Raw genomic sequence first — 13,994 nt, forward strand, 5'->3', positions numbered from 1 at the left:
AAAAGGAGCAGTTATGAAGGAGTCCAGGGATAAGATGGTTCCTCAAGTCACTGAAGGCTATCTACTCCTGTCCCCTAAAGCTCAAAGCCCAGTCCACATTAATACCTGGGAAAAGATGAGTACTCGATGCCCACCCTCCTTAAGGTTCTTAAGCATCTTCTGCAGCAGCAGTAGTTTCCCAGATGCTCTGATTAGGGCACTGCCATCATACATGCCATTAGGCATCTTAGGGGCTTCCTAAGGAAAAAAAGAAAAAACAATATTGAAAGACCACAGGGAGGAGTTGCAACCCAGGGAGGACCAAGAGGTAGCATGACTTACCATTGCTGCCACAGGGAAGAGGTAGGGGTGGTTGCAGCACTTCTTGAGATCCATCACCACATTTAGCAGAGAGACCTGGTTGCCACCACCTCGAGCATTGAGAGCTTCAAAATTTCGAGTGAGAATATACTTGTAGTACTTCCTTCATGGGCAAGGCAGAAAGATAGGTCAGATTCAAGAGCCTTTAATGATATAATGTAGTCCCACAGCCTGATAACTTGTTTTCAACATATCTCACTTTGCAGCTACGGAAACTTAACAGCATCAGAACCATCATCATCATGTTAAAAAAGGGAAGGTATAATTAAGAACTGAATGCTCCAGTTCTGTGGCATCAAGTTTCTTTAGGTCCTGTTAGCTCCTGTCACCAAATGCCTTGAAGCTGACTGGAAGGAGGGATGAGAAACACTTTATAGACTAGAAAATGTCTAACTGTACTTGCAAAATGGAGCCAATGCTTCTGCCTCAACTCACTTTTGCATAGGGCTCAGCTCCACACGCACAATCAGTTCTGTCTTAGAGGGCATATTCTTGAACACATCAGCTTTAAGCCGCCGTAACATGTGAGGACCCAGCATGTCATGCAGTTTTTTAATCTGGTCTTCTTTGGCAATGTCAGCGAACTCCTCCAAGAAGCCTTCCAAATTGCTTCAGAAAGAAAAGGAAGAAATTTGTTGGAGAAGGAGAAAGGATAAGGGAAAGTGATAGAGGAAATGGGCAACAAGAAGACCAATTAGAAGCAAAATTATGAGGCAATTATGGATAAACACACTTACTGAAACCTCTCCGGGGTGAGAAAGTTGAGCAGATGAAACAATTCTTCAAGATTGTTTTGCAATGGAGTCCCAGTCAGCAACAGCTTGTGCTGGAGTGAGTAACCATTCAAGACCCGGAAGAACTGGTGAAGCAGATGGAGATGTCATACTCAATAAAACAAGGATTGTAGTATATCTCTGCAGAATTCTATGTATTTCATTGCCTCCCACCCCATCATCATACTTTTTATTTTTATTTATTTTTAGTGCTACAGATAGAACCCAGGGCCTTCTGCATGCTAAGCACACTCTACCACTGAGCTATAACCTCAGCCTTTATGTCTGTTTTTTGGTGCTGGGGATTGAAGCAGGAGCCTTACACATGCTAAGCAAACTTTCTAAAGGCCTGGCTACCAGGAGCTATCAATTTTTCCTTTTCTTCTCTTGGGTTTTCTCTTAATGAGTAGATGGTACCGAAAGACTAAAACGGAACCATAAGCTCCCTCCCTGTATCCTCACCTTAGACTGATTGTTCTTCAGTCGATGGGCTTCATCCACGATGAGGCAGGCCCAATCAATAGAACCCAAGATAGCCATATCAATGGTGATCAACTCATAGGATGTCAGCAGCACGTGGAATTTCACAGATGCCTCTTTCTGCACATGAAGACAACCTCATCACTACTAGTCCACTCCTCCTAAGCACAGATAAGGTATTTCTCCCCTCCCAGGTATTCTTTTGCCTCACCCAGGGACCAGGCCACAGGAGGCAAACTAAACCCAAAGCAGCAACTTCCTCTCTAGGGTGCCCCCCCTACCATGAGATACCTTCATGCGGGATGCCTTCTTGCCACCCCGGATGGCATTGTCTTCAAAGGAGAACTCATTTTCACGAATGATGGCACGGCTGTCCTTATCACCCACATAGGTTACCACATACATATCTGGAGCCCACATTTCAAACTCCCGTTCCCAGTTGATGATGGTAGAAAGTGGGGCACTCACTAGGAAGGGGCCTTTGGAATGACCCTTGGAGAAAGAAAAGAGGCAGAGTCAGGACTGAGGACCCCATGACACCACACTCCAGCATCTACCTCTCCCTCTATCCTTAGAACAAAGCTGGCGCTGACTAGCCATCTATACTGCTGCCTCTACCCTCACCTCCTCATCTACAAAAAAGCCCTACCTGCTCTTTGCAATAAGCCATGACCCACCTTAATAGAGTGCTAAAACTCCTACCTGTTCTATTAAGTCTTTTCCTACTAATTCCATCCACAATTCTGCTGAACTGACATACATCTATTCCCCTAGGGTTAAGGTTCAGGTACCCAGCTAATACCCATAGCTCCACTCCCTCAAGTCTTTCCCTGTGGATATATATCTATCTCACTATCACTCAGCAGTGTTACTCAAAGTCAGAGACCAAATTCTTTCTTCCCCTTTTTTTCCTTGGAGTGTAAGAGAAGACTGAACACAAAATACCCACACCAAAAACTAAAAGTCCCTGCTTTCCTCACCTCCTTATAGAGAGAATAGAGGAAGACCGCTGTCTGTACAGTTTTTCCAAGACCCATCTCATCAGCCAAGATAGTATCAGTGCCCTGAGCCCAGGAAAAGCGCAACCAGTTCAAGCCCTCCATTTGGTAAGGGTGCAGGGTTCCACCTGTAGCATCCAGGTACTCTGGCTGTCGCTCATATTTCACAGTTGGCTGAAGGATAAAATAGAAAAGTCAAGAGTTGGCAAGCAATTCCCTTTGCCCCATTAGAGAGCAGATGCTTCCTTCCTTACTTATCCTCACTAGATCCTGCTTGAAAATCATGAAAAATTTGTTGGGGAGGGGGTGGTGGCACGCTGGGAGTACAGCTCAGTCATAAAGCACAAGGTCTTGGATTCAATCTCCAGAACCAACACATAAATAATCACATACCCTTTCTAGAATAAATTTCTTGTCTTCCCCTCCCTCAATCCCAGGGCCTCACACACACTTTACCACTGAGCTACATCCCCCCTAGTCCCAAATTCTCTTCAACTTAACTGCCCTCAGGGTACATAAACAAGATCTAAAGGAATTGAACCATACAATTAAGAGTCAGTTTCCTTGGGGCTGGGGTTGTGGCTCAGCAGTAGAGCGCTGGCCTTGCATATGCGAGACCCTGGGTTTGATCCTCAGCACCATATAAAAATAAATAAGTGAAATACAGGTATCATGTCCAACTACAACTAAAAATAAATATTAAAAAAAAAAAAAGTCAGGTTCCAATATTTTTCACAAAAGCTTGGCCACATGACCACTCCCTAAATAACACTTCCTCAATCATACAAAATATACCTAGGTTTTTTATGATGACAAAAAGGAAAAGTAGGGCTGGGGATGTGGCTCAAGTAGTAGCGCGCTCGCCTGGCATGCGTGCGGCCTGGGTTCGATCCTCAGCACCACATACAAATAAAGATGTTGTGTCCGCCGAAAACTAAAAAAAAAAAATAAATTCAAAAAAAAAAAAAAAAAAGGAAAAGTAATCCTAGTATTTTCTGATTAGAGAGATGTGGGGAAGTGGATGATATGAAACACTGACAGCAACATTATTATTTGCAGGTTGTTACTTAGAGCACAATTCATACAGTGGAGGAGACAAAATATGCCCACCCTTCCCTCTTCTGCCCCAAACTCACATCTACTGTTGGAGTCTCAGGAGGCCTCTCCAACTTCCTTAGCTTTACCTTCTTGAGCTTCTTGCCTGGTCGCCCTTCCTCACCCCTCATTAACTCCCTAAAAAAAGGAAAACATTCCACAGCTGCCTAAGATCCTTTTCAAAAGGAAGCAACTCTTCTCCTCTCCCTAAATCACCTACCTGTGATTCCAATAGCTCTGCTTGAACAAATCATAGTCCTGTATTTCCACATCCTCACTCTCCCAAGACGCCTGATCATAGGGTAAGTCCCGCCACTTAATCAGGTAGTGGACATGGCCCTTCTTGTCTACACTGTAAGGTCAAGAGAGAAAACCCTCAGAGTTAGAAAACAGCCTTCTTCTCTTCCCAAGTCCTTAGCTTTACCTTCTTGAGCTTCTTGCCTGGTCTCCTGGTTTGCCTTGCTCTCAGAAAGTGACAATAATTTATGTTCTTAACCACTTTAAAAGTGCCACAAACCCCACATGTATCCAGAGCCTCTATTATACCTATCTTTGGACCAAACATTATCTCTTAATCTATAGCTCAAATTCCAGAATTCAGTCATTTATTTAAAATATAGAATGTCCTCCAAATGTAAGTTACTGGCAATCTCCATCTTCTTTTTCCCTTTAGCAGGAGTCTCCCATGGATATACTGCCTACCTCCATTGGGCCCAGCTGGTACCTGTGGTTGAGGATTCGGTGGATCATCATCCACTCAGGTTTTATCCCGTAGCGATAAAAGCGTTCTTCCATCTCTGCAAATTTAGGGTCCTTGTTCTTTCGCTTTCGGCTCTTCTCTTCATCACCACCAAAGTCCCCAGAAGGTGGCTCATCCATATCATTCTTCCGCTGATAGTTTCGAAACATTACCTGACAATGCAGCTCCAACTGAGAGCAGAAAGAGAAAACAAACCATGGAAGAGCTGCATCCACCCTCTCTATTCACAACACTATTTTCCCACTATCTTTTTAATTGTAGCCCCCACATCTCTAGGCTGTCCCAGACCTACCTGCAGTTCAGACACCCAGGAGCAGTGCCAGTAAGACATGCCTTGCCATTTAACAAAGAATTGTCGCTCTGGCCGCCCTTCCAAGGGTTTGGGGGAGGGAGTATTGGGATCGGCATCTGGAGGCCTAGGCACTGGTGTTGGAGATGGTGGCTGACCCCACTTCCAGATTAGAATCTTCTGCACTTTGCCCTTCAGAGCTGGACACTGAGAGAAAAAGTGATGATAAACCCAATTCATAACCATGGGAAGGAGATGGTACAGCTCACAGCCTCAATCTTATCAAAGGATTATTAAAATCCCATTTCAAGTAAGACGAAATCCCAAGACCCTTGTAGGTAAGGAATAATAGAATTTTCTCTGCTTTTTCTGAACTTCCTCCAAGATTTGTGTGACATCATCATTCCTATCTGCTTAACAGAGTCAGTAGCTAGACTTTAACAATAATCCAGAACAATTAGGCATGGAAAATCCACAGACCAATAGCCTAGCATTTCTCTCTGAAGTAATCTAAAAGCAGTAAGTAGTCCTATTAAACATTCTAAGCTACCAAGTCCATAAGGCAGGGCATCAAGACAAGGACAGATGTTCTAATACTATTACATCCCTCCTAAGAGAGATGGCAAGACATCAACTCCTCTGTTCAAAGTTATTCCTGTTTTTTCCTAGGAAAAGGTGTCCCTAAACTATATGAAGAAGGTCTTGGAGCTAAAAAGTTCATAATTCTTCAATGACCTCTACTGTACCTCAGCCTCCCAATACCTGCACATGACAGTGTTACACTTCTGCTACATACACAGGTTACTCACCGTACATCGGGGACACAGCCATTCACCATTGGGGATCTCTGGCAGTGGAGGGTTCAGGCAGTGGATGTGGTAAGAAGAAGGGCAGGTGTCACAGCACAGCAGCTCCCCCCCATCCTTGCAGACACGACAGAATTCCATATGGTGATCATCCTCCTCTTCAGGATCTCCCCCAACCTCTTCTAGTATCTCCTCACCCTCTGAATTGTCTTCTTTAGCCTCCCACTGGATGCCTTCTTTCTCCTGCAGTAAAAGATACAGATTCAGATTATTACCTCCCCACCCCACCACCCCTGAAGTCAGAATTCACGGCCCATGGTTCCTCTGGATGCTTCCCAAAGCTCACAACCAAACCACCATCATTTCTATTTCCACCCAGGCCCAAAGGAGCTTTATCTTCCTACCATTCCCCTTGTGGGAGCCCAGGAGCCACAGTGGTCAGGTACTCACGCAGTGTGGGCAGCTCCACTTGCCCTCGGGGGCCTTCTCCATATCCGGATCCAGGCACACCATGTGGTAGGCTCGGGGACAGGTATCACACAGGATGATCTCACCGCCTTGCTGGCACACCTCGCAATAGTCCTGGTGGTCTGTCTCATAACCATCCACAGCAGTCACCTCCTCCTCGCCTGGGCAAGGAAGAGGGAAAGCCCAGTTATTAGAAAAAAACTACCTCCCCCCCCCCCAACCCCTATCTCCTAAGGGAGATTCTTTTTCCCAACCATTCCACCTCATCCTATCACCCACATAAAACAGAAAAGAAACACACCTTTCTTTTTCTTTTTAGTGGTTCGGAGTTTCTTGCGGCTACGGCTGCTGCGGCTGGTGGAACCATCGGAAACAGAATAGCTATTGATACTGGCATCATCGAAGTCAGATTCCACATCTAAGTCGTCATCCTCACTCTGGCAGAACCAAAAGGAATAAGGTTAAAAGTTCAAGCCAAGGGGAAAGAGTGGTGGAGAGAGCCTCACTGCCATTACTGGGAATACCAGAATCCCAGCAAGGACTATGTGAAGAGTCTGCCTGAGGCCAACTCCCCACATTCTTATGTTCCTACTCTATGGAAAAGACGAACACAGAGTAATATCTTTTCTATTACACACAGCTCTTCCCGCCCAAAGGGATGGTCCAGGTTCTCACCGAGGATCTCTTACGCTTGGAACCAAAACCCCCGAGCTTGATCTTCAGGGGAGCTACTTTCTTGGGTTTAGGCTTCTTTGCATCAGGTACACGAGGGCTGCCCTTGGGCTTCCTCCGAGCATTGGGACCTAAAATCAGGATAGACCTAAATATATCTCATAGGGCAAATTATATTATGGGGAAAATAAAATTTTCATTTAAGTTTACTTCAACATGTCCAGCCTCCCAAATTTCCCTCCTAAATCCAAGACTAATTCCTCCCTCCTGTCTCCTACCTTAGGGCTAACATAACAGCATTCCCAAGCTTTCTCTGTCTTTGACTTCCTAAACCCACACTAGCTCCTCCCTCCCACAGCACTACATTTCACCTTTGCCCTCCTTGGTCTTGGCCTTGCGAATAGGCACCTCCACAGGGGGAGGTGGTGGTGCAACCTCAGTGGCTGTCACCATGCTCTCCACCACAGCCACAGCTGCTGCTGCTGCTGCTGCCACTGAGGCCCCAGAACTGCCTTTGAAGGGATTGTTGGTACTGAACTCCCGCCACTTTGCACCCAAAACCATCATCATCTTGGAAACAGCAATCTTGGGGTTTTTGGCAGCAATGAGGGGTCTGGTGGAGAAATGGACGACAGAGAAAAAAATATTTAAGAATAAGAAAGATAGGCAGGAAGAGATTATAAAATGACTCTCTTCCCCCATCCCCAAGACCCTCCTGGCTTACCGGACAAACTGGCTGAAAGCCTTGTAGTTGGTGAGGGTGCGATAATCCTCCTCTGAAAACACATGGTCAATGTCTTCCATGCCCCAATCTTCCAGGAGCTGAGCAGAAGACTTAGGCTCCTGTAGAGAGAGAATAGCAAAGGGTCTGCCACCTAATGCCCACATTTGCTAAGGGAATTAGAGCTGAAACTATAGCTTGCAAGACCAGGGTAAGAGAGCCAAGAGAAAATGATTAGAAAGAGGTGGAAAGAAAATACTCTAAGAGGCAACAGAGTGTCTCTGAAACCAATGACTGAAGATAACAGTACAGAAAACAGAATGGAAGTCCAGGCACCTTTGAATCATCATCGTCATCATCCTCCTCCTCCTCTTCCTTCCGCTTGGATTTGCTCTTTTTCTCTTTCTTAGGTCCAAGCTTCTTCTTCTTCTTCTTGCCAGGGGTATAGTCGCTGCCCTCACTGTCTGATCGCAGAGCCACCTCTTCCTCCTCCTCCACAAACTCTGGCCCCTCCCCAGAGCTGTCCCCCAGCTGCCGGCATAAGAGCAAACGCTGGAGCAGGGAAGGGGGGGAAAGGGAGACAGACACACACATGCTACACACATGCTGACCTCAGGACAGCCCTAATAAGGCTCATCCCCAGGACCTGGTCCACCACTCCAGAGAAAGAAATAAACGCCCTCCGCCCTTTAGCCCTTCTCAGAGCTCCTCCCTTCTTCCTCTCATTCCCCATAACAGTCACCCACTCACCTCCTTTTTTTGGCGCTTGCTCTTAGGGATTTTAGGGTCCCGAGGTTTCTTAGGCTTTTTCTTCTTCTTGAGCTTTGGAGTCTCTGCTTCTGACAAATCCTCCTCTGGGTCCTCTTCATTTTCTACATTTTGCCAAAGAGTGGTCAGCAGGGAAAAGATCAATAGCAAAAGGTTAGGGCCTAATCCTGAGGGCTTAGATTTTATTCCCCACCTCTTGTCCCAGATTCCTCTGAAGAGAACTGCTATACTCTCTACAGAAGGAAGCTGATACCCAGGACAAAAACAGACAAAGAGAGCTGTATATACCCGAAATAGGCCTGCCAGGCCAGACCAGGCCCACCTCGGGCAGCTGTCCAGGCCCCTACCTCCTCTCCCCACTCCTCCAACAGCCCTCTAGATGTTCAGCAGCCAGCATAGCTGAATCAAGCAGCCTAACATTCACCAAGTAAGAGAACTAGATCCAGGCCTCCTGCAACTGTCCACCAACAAGCCTATAATCCAGAGGATGAGAATGGAAGGTCCTGCCCAGAAGGCAACAATCACAGAATATATCCTCACCCTGTTACCAGAACAATGCCAGGTTCGGGGATCCCAGAAACAACACCTTTTTCTAACCCCTTTGGGGTCATCACTGCTCAAAACAATCAGAACCTCCAAGCTCTAGGTTCACTTGCCAGCTCAACCTCAAACCCACTCCCAAACACAATTTCCTTTCCCCATCCAGCCTATGGTTCCTTCCCAGCTTCTCTTGGGTCAGGAGTCTCTTCTCCCTAGGGGCCCAAATCAGCCCAGCTGTCACCATCTCCCTCCCTCCCAATCCTCCTCCCATCTGGCTCCACCTCCTCCCCTGGCTGGAAGCACACACAAAGCCCAGGGTAACACTGAGAGCTCCTGGGCAGGGATAGGTGGGAAGGGGCACAGAGGGGGAGGAAAAGGCCACAAGGCAGCTTCCTTTGTAACAGACATTCACACCAGCACACCAGCTCCCTCCTCCCTCTTCTCTCTCCCTCTTCCCAAGCCACCCCCGCCCAAGGGGAGGGGGTGTGGAGAAGGGAGTGGAGAGAAGAAGGGAGTGCCTCACCCACTGAGGAGAGGGAAAATGGCTCCTGACCGCAGAAGCCAGCCCAGGGCACCCAGCTGCCAACATAGGACAGACAGGAAGTGGCAGGGAGGGGGGCGGGGTTGACAGAGGTAGCCGGGGAAAGACAGCCCTTATAGAAGATGCCAAATTATTACCTGGCCCCAGGTCCAAATGCCACCAATGTCTCTCTAACACTTACTCTGGGATGACACAGTTCACAAGAGGTCACCTAATTCCTCGGCAAGGAAACCAAGACAAATGTGAAGGGTAATACTACATCAGGGACTATGTTACTCCCTCAATAACGATTACTTTTTCAAATCATCAGTACTAAGATTTAACAAAAGTTCAGTGGAGCTATGTTCAGAGCATACAGCCTTCTCCCCAAATTGAAGATACCCAAAAGAATTATCTTGAGGACTGGGAGCCCACAAGAAATCTCTAGGCTTGGTTTCATCACCTCCATTCATAAAAGTCCTTTCCAACATATGGAAATCACATCCACACCAAAAAGTAACAGTACCTAGATAATGATGGAAAATGATGTTTCCTTCAGTTCCACACATACTCTTAGCTCCTGACCCCAAGAACTATCCCTAAAATGCCTCTAGCTCTACCCTTCCTGGGCTACACAGATTTAGGGAACATGAGACATTATGCTGGACAAAGCACCATCAGCCTCCCCCTTCTCACTTAGCCCAGGATCAGGCCAGGCACAAGAAAGCCCCTCCCATTCCCTTGGGAATGGAACACCAGCCTGGATCTCACCAGAAAGAATCATAAGGGCTTCTTCCTAGTAATCCCCATGCCATCCTCCAATCAGATCTTCCTCTTCATCTCCATAAAAGCTAGAAGCAGAGACAAGGACAAACCCATGGAGGTAAAGAGGGACACCTTTCACTCACATACAACCTCTCAGAAAAATAATGTCCTGATATGGTAAGCAGCAAATTAGCTGAGATATAGAGGAAGATTTGGAAAAGGGGCAGGAATGGGTGTAGGAAATGGAAAAAACTGGGTCATGCTATAGCTTGGAGCTAGCATAGCTCCCAGTCAACAAGAGGGTAGGGGGACAACCCCAAATCAAGAGGTTAATGGGAGGCCAAGATGGGGAACCAACATTGGCTGGATAGCACAACTAATTCTAATGCCCCTCACAGAAAGAATAATAGGAAAGTAAGCCTTCCCCTTACCACCACCACGACCACCCTGACTCCACCTCAGGTTAGGGCACAGAAATCTGCCACCCTACCCCTGACAGTGAGTGATGAGACAAGACTAAGTTCCTTATCCCAACAGCTGAAGGCTCAGCATCAAGACTGATGGCTCTCTTAAATGGTCTCAGGTTGAAATGAAAAATTCCAAGTTAGAAAAAGTCAAATGTGAAAGCATTTCTCCCAGACCACCTCAACTTCCAACAGGAGCTAAGAGAGAAGGCAGAAGTGAAAGACATTTGATGAGAAACAAAAACAGGACCAGCAGGCTCCAGAATGATAAGAAAAGTAGCAACAGAGAGGATTAAAATATGGCATATACAAAAAAAAAAATTTAAAAAAAAAAGCTAGCAACTAGGAAGAAAAAGGTCAAGGAAACAAATAGGAGACTTGGTGAGTTAGCTAAGGGGCTCTGAGTAAGGAAAGAAGCCAGAGAGAGACATTCACTTGCAAGTATGACATCAACCATCATTTGAGGACATACAGGGCTACTCCAATCAGACAGGATGGTTACAACCATACGGGTTTGGCCAGTCCTCAGAGCCACCCCAAAACCTATCACAATCCTTAACACACCTACACAAACCCATCACACCACCAACCCAAACCAAAGGCACACAGAGGCAGAAAGAAGCCTCCAGGAAAAGAAGCCAGAATTATGTCCACTCACCAGGGAAAGAGGGGGTGCTCTCCCTTCTTCTACCCAGCCTTACTAGGCTATTATATTACAATCTCCCTTAGCCCCCATCACTTCCCCACTCAAAAGGTTCCAGCAATCTGCCTGCCTAAAAGCGCTCTAGATCCGCTAAGGAGCGCGATTCAAACTTCACACAGTTGAAACTGCACAGAAAATCGGTAACTGATCAGAAGCTAAAAATAATCAGATAGAGAGTAACCAGTACTCTTTCCTTTCCACACTGCAGCAACCACAGGATCCAACTAGCATGGATGCCAGGCTGGGCTCCTCCAACAGAAATCCTAAACTCCCCTACCACCCCCAAATAGCCTCCAAGGGTTCGAACTACCTGGGATCCTCCTAGGACCCGCTCTAGGTAATGCTTGCCGGCCTAGAGAGCTCCCTCAAATAGGAACTGTAGAGCATTCCTGAAGACAGACCAGTGCAGCCAGCTTGCATCTGGGTCCGCGGTGCCCAGGAGGCACATGGCTTCCACCCCCCTCCCACAAGAGCTCCGCAGAAGGGAACCACTCCCTTAGGATGCCCTCCACCTCCGGCTCTGCACAGAGCTGGGCAAGCAACACAACCCTCCCTCATATCAAGTCACTAGGGAGAGCCCAATACCTCCTTCCTGCCCCGGGCCCTTGGGAAAGATGTTACCTGGGTGGGGTGGGGGCAGACTGTTGTTCAAAAGTGCATCCATATCCTCCTCCTCACTGCCCGCTGAGCAGGGGGACGGGGAGCCCAGGCCCGACGCCATCCCCTTCCGCTCCCGGCCAGGGAATTGGCCCAGCTGCTCCTGCCTGCGGCCTGGGGCCCTCTACACTGGCCCGAGTCACTGTGCGGGGGAGGGGGGAGAGAAAGAGAACAGTCAGTGACGCGCACTGTCCCCCTCCCCCACACCCACCCGCTCTTTCCGCCCCCCACCCCAGTCACCCTAGCAGGGCACCCGAACCACTCAGGCTGAACTTAGTTCCACACTCCTCGGGGGCAGCCCGGAAGCCAGCTCCCCAAAAGGAGCCCCCACGAAGAGAGGGAGCTAGGGTCCCGAGGGCAGGCTAGTGCAGGCGTGGGGAGGAGAAACTGGGCTGGACCGAACAGGGTGTGACGGGGGAGGGGGTCCGAGTGGCCGCGGCCCGGGAGGGCCAGGGGAGGCGGCAGGCAGCAAGGCGCTCGGGGACACAAGGTCACTTGGGGGTGGGGGGGCGCCTCCCTGCGCCCGGGGAGGGGCCAGTCCCCAGACAGGGCAGCTCTCCAAAGGCTGTCCTCCGGGACAACTCAGGTTCTCGTCCGGAACCGCGGAGACCAGGGGGCGTGGAGGCTCGGGCACTCCGGGGGTCCCGAGACAGGGACGCGGGGGCAAGAGAGCTCCCACTGGGGAAGGGGGCTGGGCCACGTGTCCCGGGGGGCAATTGAGCAAAGGGCGAGGGGGCGGGCGCCAGGTATTGTGGGACACTAAGGCCGAGGTGGGGGTCGCGGGGAGCAAGACTCGGGCAGGGGTAAGGCGGGGGCTAGGAAGGAGGCCGGGCACCCTGCAGGGAAGGAAAAGGAAGGGTCCGCTCCTCCGGGCAAGGGACGGTCCACGGGTCAGAGGACGCCTGAAGACTGGACAGGTGAAGGAATGACCCTCGGGGCTTGCCGAACTGTGAGGGGCGTCTCTCTGGGAACCCCACGCTCGCCTCACCCCAGAGCCGCAGCAGGTCGCCTGGGTCCGGCCCGGTGTCACTCCCGCTCCGGCTCCTCCTCGCAGCGGCCGAAGGGGGGAAAATGGCTCCGGCTCCGGCGTCGCCTCTTAAAGGGCCCGAAACACCGGCCGGGAAATCCCACCGCACAGGCCCCGCCCCCCCACGGACAGCCCATAATAACCTCAACCAACTCCAACCCCCCCTCCACTACCGCCACCCTCCTCCCTAGGTCTCCCGGGCAACCCCCGCCCCCTCGTCGCTCAGGCAACCATTGGCCACGCCCCCTCCGAGCGCGCGCGCGTGTCACCCGGGCAACCGCCCACCTCCTGGCCATCCCATAATACACACGGACACCCCACATACACACTCCCAGCGCCCCCCATTCCACACACATGTATGCTAGGGGGGCTGCTACCATAATATTGCAGACCTTTGGCACCTAACCTCTCCACCCCTGACATCCCATAATAACCATCCTCTGCCAACTTCTTCACTCTTGGCCCTAATGCTAACATCCCATAATAATTCGTCACCCCTCCCTCCCCCGGCCATCCCATAATAAGCACCCCTCCCAGCACTTGAGCCTCATATCCCATAATACTCATCCCATCCCCCACAGACATCCCATAATAACCACCCTTCATCCACCCCCAGTTTGATATCCCATAATAGTCAGAAACTCACCCCCCCCCCCCCACACACACACACACACACACGCACACACATACTACAACAACGGACACTCGGCCTCCTCCCACACACATCCAGTAATAATCAGTCTCCCACTTTCTGTACTTACATCCCATAATAACCACCCCCCTAGAACTGCCCTCTATTCCTGCAGGCTAGGGTCTAGATGCTCACAACACTACCCTCAGCTTTTCCTTCTAGCTCCATGGCCCATAATAACCACTCCTTCCCTATCAAAGAGATAACCCCTACAGTAGTCCTATAGTCATCCCACAGATGGACACCTAAATCTTCTTACCCCTAAACACTGGAAAAATATCCCATAATAATTTTACTCTATCATCCACACCCTGAAATCCCATAATTTCAAGGAGCCCATAGTCAACCAGACATATACTGTACTACATCCAGCACAACCCAGTGTCACATCCCATAATATTTTATCTCCACTCTAGCAGCCTTCCAGTCAGGCATCC

General features: G+C 49.1%; 1 protein-coding gene across 12 annotated transcripts in view; it reads right to left on the reverse strand.

Annotated features, from left to right (window-relative positions):
- Window positions 1–12,937, reverse strand: part of Chd4 (chromodomain helicase DNA binding protein 4) — a 30,904-nt gene extending 17,967 nt beyond the window's left edge. For 3 of the 12 annotated variants that reach the window (XM_027951253.2, XM_027951251.2, XM_027951250.2), the window contains exons 1-21: window positions 12,828–12,937; window positions 11,804–11,981; window positions 8,173–8,294; window positions 7,759–7,974; window positions 7,426–7,544; window positions 7,073–7,314; window positions 6,705–6,832; window positions 6,331–6,466; window positions 6,012–6,190; window positions 5,565–5,804; window positions 4,759–4,962; window positions 4,431–4,636; window positions 3,927–4,058; window positions 3,748–3,844; window positions 2,594–2,785; window positions 1,905–2,105; window positions 1,596–1,733; window positions 1,098–1,219; window positions 796–969; window positions 322–463; window positions 106–237 (exon numbers count right to left, since the gene is read on the reverse strand). In XM_027951253.2, the coding sequence (XP_027807054.1) occupies window positions 106–237; window positions 322–463; window positions 796–969; window positions 1,098–1,219; window positions 1,596–1,733; window positions 1,905–2,105; window positions 2,594–2,785; window positions 3,748–3,844; window positions 3,927–4,058; window positions 4,431–4,636; window positions 4,759–4,962; window positions 5,565–5,804; window positions 6,012–6,190; window positions 6,331–6,466; window positions 6,705–6,832; window positions 7,073–7,314; window positions 7,426–7,544; window positions 7,759–7,974; window positions 8,173–8,294; window positions 11,804–11,903 (3,222 nt within the window). In that variant the 5' untranslated portion in view covers window positions 11,904–11,981; window positions 12,828–12,937. The remainder of the gene's footprint in view (window positions 1–105; window positions 238–321; window positions 464–795; window positions 970–1,097; window positions 1,220–1,595; window positions 1,734–1,904; window positions 2,106–2,593; window positions 2,786–3,747; window positions 3,845–3,926; window positions 4,059–4,430; window positions 4,637–4,758; window positions 4,963–5,564; window positions 5,805–6,011; window positions 6,191–6,330; window positions 6,467–6,704; window positions 6,833–7,072; window positions 7,315–7,425; window positions 7,545–7,758; window positions 7,975–8,172; window positions 8,295–11,803; window positions 11,982–12,827) is intronic. The other 9 variants (XM_071610344.1, XM_027951254.2, XM_071610346.1 and 6 more) reach the window with 7 other exon arrangements.
- Between the last annotated feature and the right edge of the window lie 1,057 nt (window positions 12,938–13,994).

This window comes from Marmota flaviventris, chromosome 3, assembly GCF_047511675.1.
Source record: "Marmota flaviventris isolate mMarFla1 chromosome 3, mMarFla1.hap1, whole genome shotgun sequence".
In the NCBI taxonomy this organism is placed as follows: domain Eukaryota; kingdom Metazoa; phylum Chordata; class Mammalia; order Rodentia; family Sciuridae; genus Marmota; species Marmota flaviventris.